This window comes from Lucilia sericata, unplaced genomic scaffold (assembly GCF_015586225.1).
Source record: "Lucilia sericata isolate MDLA Ls3-8-SP2 unplaced genomic scaffold, ASM1558622v1 Contig001386F_arrow, whole genome shotgun sequence".
NCBI lineage: Eukaryota > Metazoa > Arthropoda > Insecta > Diptera > Calliphoridae > Lucilia > Lucilia sericata.
Window position 1 is genome coordinate 32,170 of NW_023995326.1, and position 6,956 is coordinate 39,125.

At 33.9% G+C, this 6,956-nt stretch overlaps 1 protein-coding gene across 1 annotated transcript; it reads right to left on the reverse strand.

Annotated features, from left to right (window-relative positions):
• Positions 1–459: 459 nt before the first annotated feature.
• LOC119611188 (U-actitoxin-Avd3s-like) lies at positions 460–878 on the reverse strand. Its single transcript, XM_037966686.1, has 2 exons — positions 766–878; positions 460–695 (listed from the first exon to the last, which is right to left on the reverse strand). Exons 1-2 carry the CDS (start codon positions 845–847, stop codon positions 514–516), a joined length of 264 nt encoding a protein of 87 aa, XP_037822614.1. The 5' UTR covers positions 848–878; the 3' UTR covers positions 460–513.
• Between the last annotated feature and the right edge of the window lie 6,078 nt (positions 879–6,956).

The following is a 6,956-nucleotide window of genomic DNA, read 5'->3' on the forward strand; positions in this document are numbered from 1 at the left end:
TAACTACCTAACTAACTACTAACTAACTAACGAACTAACTAACTAACTAACTAACTAACTAACTACTAACTACTACTAACTAACTAACTAACTACTAACTAACTAACTAACTACTAACTAACTAACTAACTAACTAACTAACTACTACTAACTAACTACTAACTAACTAACTAACTAACTAACTAACTAACTAACTAACTAACTAACTACTAACTACTAACGAACTACTAACTAACTAACTAACTAACTAACTAACTAACTAACTAACTAACTAACTAACTAACTAACTAACTAACTAACTAACTAACTAACTAACTTACTAACTAACTAACTAACTAACTAACTAACTACTAACTAACTAACTAACTCCACACATTTTTGATATCTAAATAATAAGAATTTTATTGAACACGTTTTAGCGACATATGTATTATACATTAATAAAAATTTTTTTTTTTATTGACCACAAAACTAAACACCAAGTTAAAAATATTTTTAAGATGAATTTCAAACTTAGCGACGACATCTTTGCTCACAGATAGCCCGGGTACACCAACGATTGTTGTTGCCCCAACAACCCCAATAAGGCATTATTTGACATTGCCTTGTTCTGGCATTGTACCACCACATCATGCGAGCTTGACAACGCCAACCACGACGACCTTCATTTCGAGGACCGATACAGGAAGGATTACCTAGGAAATGGTGTTGAATTTATAATTTATTATTTAAGTAGAATATAATTTAGTTATAATAAAAACTAACGTGGACTGCCCGGACATCCTTGGGCTGATGAATAAGCCACTAGAGCCACTAATAGTAAAGATAAAATATGTAAAACTTGCATTTTCGTATGAATTATTAAAACGTTTATGACTTAAATCTATAATTTTTAGGAGTTTTTATATAATTTGGGAGGAAATATTTTTTTAATTTAACGTTTTTTGTTAAAAATATAAAAGAATATTTTATTTGTTATAAATCAGTCCCGTTTATATATGTACATATGAATGTACTTTCTTTAACTATCATACTCGCTTTTTTAAAGATATTGAACAAAATCTTTAACAAATATTTGAACAAGTGTTTCATCGTTTGTAGTATTTAATTGTAATTATTTCAAGCACATGTTTCGGTAAATAATACATATATTTGTTGTTTTTTTAACAAAATAATATATTTTGTGGAGGTAAAACTCAACATATATATTAACTAAGGTTAAATCGATTATTATTTGTAAAATACTTACCAACGATAATTTTATGAATATTTAGTTTCTTATTTAATCGATTCTACAACAGGTTCCACTTGAACCGGTTTACCTACAACTCGTTTTACTAGAATTGGTTGTTTTTATACCCTACACCACTATAGTGGGTAGGGTATTATACATTTGTGCTTGATCCTACACCCACCTTAAAGTATACTTATCGGCTCAAAATCACTTTCTGAGTCGATCTGTACGTCCGTCTGTCTGTCCGTCTGTGTGTCCATGTAAACCTTGTGGCGCCCTATATAGGTCGAAATTTTCAAGATAATTTGATGAGATTTGTCACATACTCTTCTTATGAAGCCTATTGAAAATAAACATCATGATGATATTCTGCATGAATAACTATTGTAGACGTAAATCCCTCTACCAAAATTTATAAGGATACGACCATATTAACCCTCTGCCCCCATATAACCCCTCAATTTAGAACATCCCTTTTTTTGTTAACAAATTGTTGAAATATATATAAATTAAGGTAAAAATTAAAGTAAATGCTTTATTATTAATAAAATGATCAACATTTTTAATTTAAGCACTGATGTAGGGTATCATATGATCGACCATGTCCGACTATAAATTATTACTTGTTGTACATAAATAATAGGCGTCCAATTTATCAATTGTTATGTTATAATTAGTTATTTAGTTAATTAGTTATTTGTTAGTTTTAGTTATTTTGTTAGTTAGTTAGTTAGTTTGTTAGTTCGTTAGTTATTAGTTAGTTAGTTTGTTCGTTAGTTAGTTAGTTAGTTAGTTCGTTCGTTTAGTTCGTTAGTTCGTTTTCGTTAGTTTCGTTAGTTAGTTAGTTAGTTAGTTCGTTAGTTAGTTTCGTTAGTTAGTTAGTTCGTTCGTTGTTCGTTAGTGTTTAGTGTTCGTTAGTTAGTTCGTTCGTAGTTCGTTTTTCGTTCGTTCGTTGTTGTTCGTTCGTTAGTTTAGTTTTAGTTAGTTAGTTCGTTAGTTTCGTTCGTTAGTTCGTTCGTTTAGTTAGTTGTTAGTTAGTTCGTTCGTTTCGTTCGTTTAGTTCGTTCGTTCGTTCGTTCGTTCGTTTTAGTTTTCGTTCGTTCGTTCGTTCTTCGTTCGTTCGTTGTTCGTTCGTTTGTTCGTTCGTTCGTTCGTTCGTTCTTCGTTCGTTCGTTCGTTCGTTTTCGTTAGTTAGTTCGTTGTTGTTTTTGTTTCGTTAGTTCGTTCGTTAGTTCGTTTCGTTAGTTCGTTCGTTCGTTAGTTCGTTCGTTAGTCGTTCGTTCGTTATTCGTTCGTTAGTTCGTTCGTTTTTGTTCGTTCGTTTGTTCGTTTCGTTCGTTCGTTCTTCGTTCGTTCGTTCGTTCGTTCGTTCGTTCGTTCGTTAGTTCGTCGTTCGTTCGTTCTTCTTGTTCGTTCGTTCGTTCGTTAGTTCGTTCGTTGTTCGTTGTTCGTTAGTTCGTTCGTTCGTTGTTCGTTCGTTCGTTTCGTTCGTTCTTCGTTTCGTTATTCGTTCGTTCGTTCGTTCGTTCGTTTCGTTCGTTCGTTCGTTCGTTCTTCGTTCGTTCGTGCGTTCGTCGTTCGTTCGTTCGTTCGTTCGTTCGTTCGTTTCGTTCGTCGTTCGTCGTTCGTCGTTCGTTCGTTCGTTCGTTCGTTCGTTCTTTCGTTCGTTCGTTCGTTCGTTCGTTCGTTCGTTCGTCGTTCGTTCGTTCGTCGTTTCGTTCGTTCGTTCGTTCGTTCTTTCGTTTCGTTCGTTCGTTCGTTCGTTCGTTCGTTCTTGTTCGTTCGGTCGTTCGTTCGTTCTTCGTTCGTTGTTCGTTCGTTCGTTCGTTCGTTCGTTCTTCGTTTCGTTCTTCGTTCGTTTCGTTCGTTCGTTCGTTCGTTCGTTCGTTCGTTCGTTCGTTCTTTCGTTCGTTCGTTCGTTCGTTCGTTAGTTCGTTCGTTCGTTCGTTCGTTTCGTTCGTTCGTTCTTCGTTCGTTCGTTCGTTCGTTCGTTCGTTCGTTCGTTCGTTCGTTCGTTCGTTCGTTCGTTTCGTTCGTTCGTTCGTTCGTTCGTTCGTTCGTTCGTTCGTTCGTTCGTTCGTTTCGTTCGTTCGTTTCGTTCGTTCGTTCGTTCGTTCTTCGTTCGTTCGTTCGTTTCGTTCGTTCGTTCGTTCGTTCGTTCGTTCGTTCGTTTCGTTCGTTCGTTCGTTCGTTCGTTCGTTCGTTCGTTCGTTTCGTTCGTTCGTTCTTCGTTCGTTCGTTCGTTCGTTCGTTCGTTCGTTCGTTCGTTCGTTCGTTCGTTCGTTTCGTTTCGTTCGTTCGTTCGTTCGTTCTTTCGTTCGTTCTCGTTCGTTCGTTCGTTCTTCTTCGTTCGTTCGTTCTTCGTTCTTCGTTCGTTCGTTCGTTCTTCTCGTTCGTTCGTTCGTTCTTAGTTCGTTCGTTCGTTCGTTCGTTCGTTCGTTCGTTCGTTCGTTCGTTCGTTTCGTTCGTTCGTTCGTTCGTTCCCCTCTTTCTTTCCGCCCCTCTTTGCCCCTTGTCCTCCTGCGTATAAACATTATAAGCTTAAATTTGAGTTTTTTTTTTTTTTTTTTTTTTTTGAAAAAAACTTTTTTGTTGACTTAGGATATTTATGTACCAGTGTTTGGAAGTGTATGCACAATTCTTTGAAACATTTTCATACATATGTATGTCTGTGTGTGTAGACAACAACTTTATAGCTACATTAAATATTTAACTTGTAGAAAAACACAAAACTTTTCCTCAAATCCTTTAAATCGGTAGCAATGAAAATTAGGGGTAAAAATCGAACAAATAATTAACTTTCCTTTTTATTTTGTTTACCACATAAATTATTAATAAAGGTAAATCTTTTTTCCATTAACATTTTTTGTGTATTTATATTATTTCCTTATTTCAGTTTATATACTTAATTCTTCCATTGTACGATTTTGATTGTACATTTTAAATTCAAAGGAATTTCATTTTTCTTGTACATATGAACAAACGAAAAATATCTCATTAAAACTGCATTTGAATAACCCAGCAACATATTTAAAATTATGTTTTTTTTTTGGGTTTTTTTTTCCGATTGTTGAGGTTTACTACTTTCATCCTTGTTTTTATTATAAATACTTATTTAATTTTCATTAAATTCCCTTTATCCTTAATCAACAAAAATTTAAGATTCAAATTATTTAACCTAAAATACTTGCCATTGTTTCCGGCAACCACTTGTTGGTGAACCCTTAAAAGTGCGATGGGCTCAGATCTGTGCCAGGCATGGCAAATTTAAATTATAAAATTGTTATTAACATTTACGAAAGGAGTACTATCTAGTCAGTAATCTAGTCTAGTCTATAGTCTAGTCTATAGTCTAGTCTATAGTCTAGTCTAGTCTATAGTCTAGTCTAGTCTAGTCTAGTCTAGTCTATAGTCTAGTCTAGTCTATAGTCTAGTCTATAGTCTAGTCTATAGTCTAGTCTATAGTCTAGTCTATAGTCTAGTCTATAGTCTAGTCTATAGTCTAGTCTATAGTCTAGTCTATAGTCTAGTCTATAGTCTAGTCTATAGTCTATTATAGTCTAGTCTATAGTCTAGTCTATAGTCTAGTCTATAGTCTAGTCTATAGTCTAGTCTATAGTCTAGTCTATAGTCTAGTCTATAGTCTAGTCTATAGTCTAGTCTAGTCTAGTCTATAGTCTAGTCTAGTCTAGTCTATAGTCTAGTCTATAGTCTAGTCTATAGTCTAGTCTATAGTCTAGTCTATAGTCTAGTCTATAGTCCAGTCTATAGTCTAGTCTATAGTCTAGTCTATAGTCTAGTCTATAGTCTAGTCTATAGTCTAGTCTATAGTCTAGTCTATAGTCTAGTCTATAGTCTAGTCTATAGTCTAGTCTATAGTCTAGTCTATAGTCTAGTCTATAGTCTAGTCTATAGTCTAGTCTATAGTCTAGTCTATAGTCTAGTCTATAGTCTAGTCTATAGTCTAGTCTATAGTCTAGTCTATAGTCTAGTCTATAGTCTAGTCTATAGTCTAGTCTATAGTCTAGTCTATAGTCTAGTCTATAGCTTAGTCTATAGTCTAGTCTATAGTCTAGTCTATAGTCTAGTCTATAGTCTAGTCTATAGTCTAGTCTATAGTCTAGTCTATAGTCTAGTCTATAGTCTAGTCTATAGTCTAGTCTATAGTCTAGTCTATAGTCTAGTCTATAGTCTAGTCTATAGTCTAGTCTATGTCTAGTCTATAGTCTAGTCTATAGTCTAGTCTATAGTCTAGTCTATAGTCTAGTCTATAGTCTAGTCTATAGTCTAGTCTATAGTCTAGTCTATAGTCTAGTCTATAGCTTAGTCTATAGTCTAGTCTATAGTCTAGTCTATAGCTAGTCTATAGTCTAGTCTATAGTCTAGTCTATAGTCTAGTCTATAGTCTAGTCTATAGTCTAGTCTATAGTCTAGTCTATAGTCTAGTCTATAGTCTAGTCTATAGTCTAGTCTATAGTCTAGTCTATAGTCTAGTCTATAGTCTAGTCTATAGTCTAGTCTATGTCTAGTCTATAGTCTAGTCTATAGTCTAGTCTATAGTCTAGTCTATAGTCTAGTCTATAGTCTAGTCTATAGTCTAGTCTATAGTCTAGTCTATAGTCTAGTCTATAGTCTAGTCTATAGTCTAGTCTATAGTCTAGTCATATCTAGTCTAGTCGTCTATAGTCTAGTCTATAGTCTAGTCTATAGTCTAGTCTATAGTCTAGTCTATAGTCTAGTCTATAGTCTAGTCTATAGTCTAGTCTATAGTCTAGTCTATAGTCTAGTCTATAGTCTAGTCTATAGTCTAGTCTATAGTCTAGTCTATAGTCTAGTCTATAGTCTAGTCTATAGTCTAGTCTATAGTCTAGTCTATAGTCTAGTCTATAGTCTAGTCTATAGTCTAGTCTATAGTCTAGTCTATAGTCTAGTCTATAGTCTAGTCTATAGTCTAGTCTATAGTCTAGTCTATAGTCTAGTCTATAGTCTAGTCTATAGTCTAGTCTATAGTCTAGTCTATAGTCTAGTCTATAGTCTAGTCTATAGTCTAGTCTATAGTCTAGTCTATGTCTAGTCTATAGTCTAGTCTATAGTCTAGTCTATAGTCTAGTCTATAGTCTAGTCTAGTCTAGTCTATAGTCTAGTCTATAGTCTAGTCTATAGTCTAGTCTATAGTCTAGTCTATAGTCTAGTCTATAGTCTAGTCTAGTCTAGTCTTAGTCTAGTCTATAGTCTAGTCTATAGTCTAGTCTATAGTCTAGTCTATAGTCTAGTCTATAGTCTAGTCTATAGTCTAGTCTATAGTCTAGTCTATAGTCTAGTCTATAGTCTAGTCTATAGTCTAGTCTATAGTCTAGTCTATAGTCTAGTCTATAGTCTAGTCTATAGTCTAGTCTATAGTCTAGTCTATAGTCTAGTCTATAGTCTAGTATATAGTCTAGTATAGTCTATATATTATAATAGTACTAATATTTCCACACCTGTTCTTTACATACTTTTGCAAATACATATCTATTGTATACATACATGTGGTACATGTTTTTGATATTATTTTAAAAATATGAACAAAAAAAAAACTGTTTTGTTCATTTCAGTTTTGCTGTTCATCTCAAACTTTTACCATGAAATGTACACTTTTTCGTACTTAATCAAAATGATGTAGAGTTGTGCTGCTCTTTTTTCCACATGTCATTGTTTAAACTGTCAGTTGCAAGAAGAAACC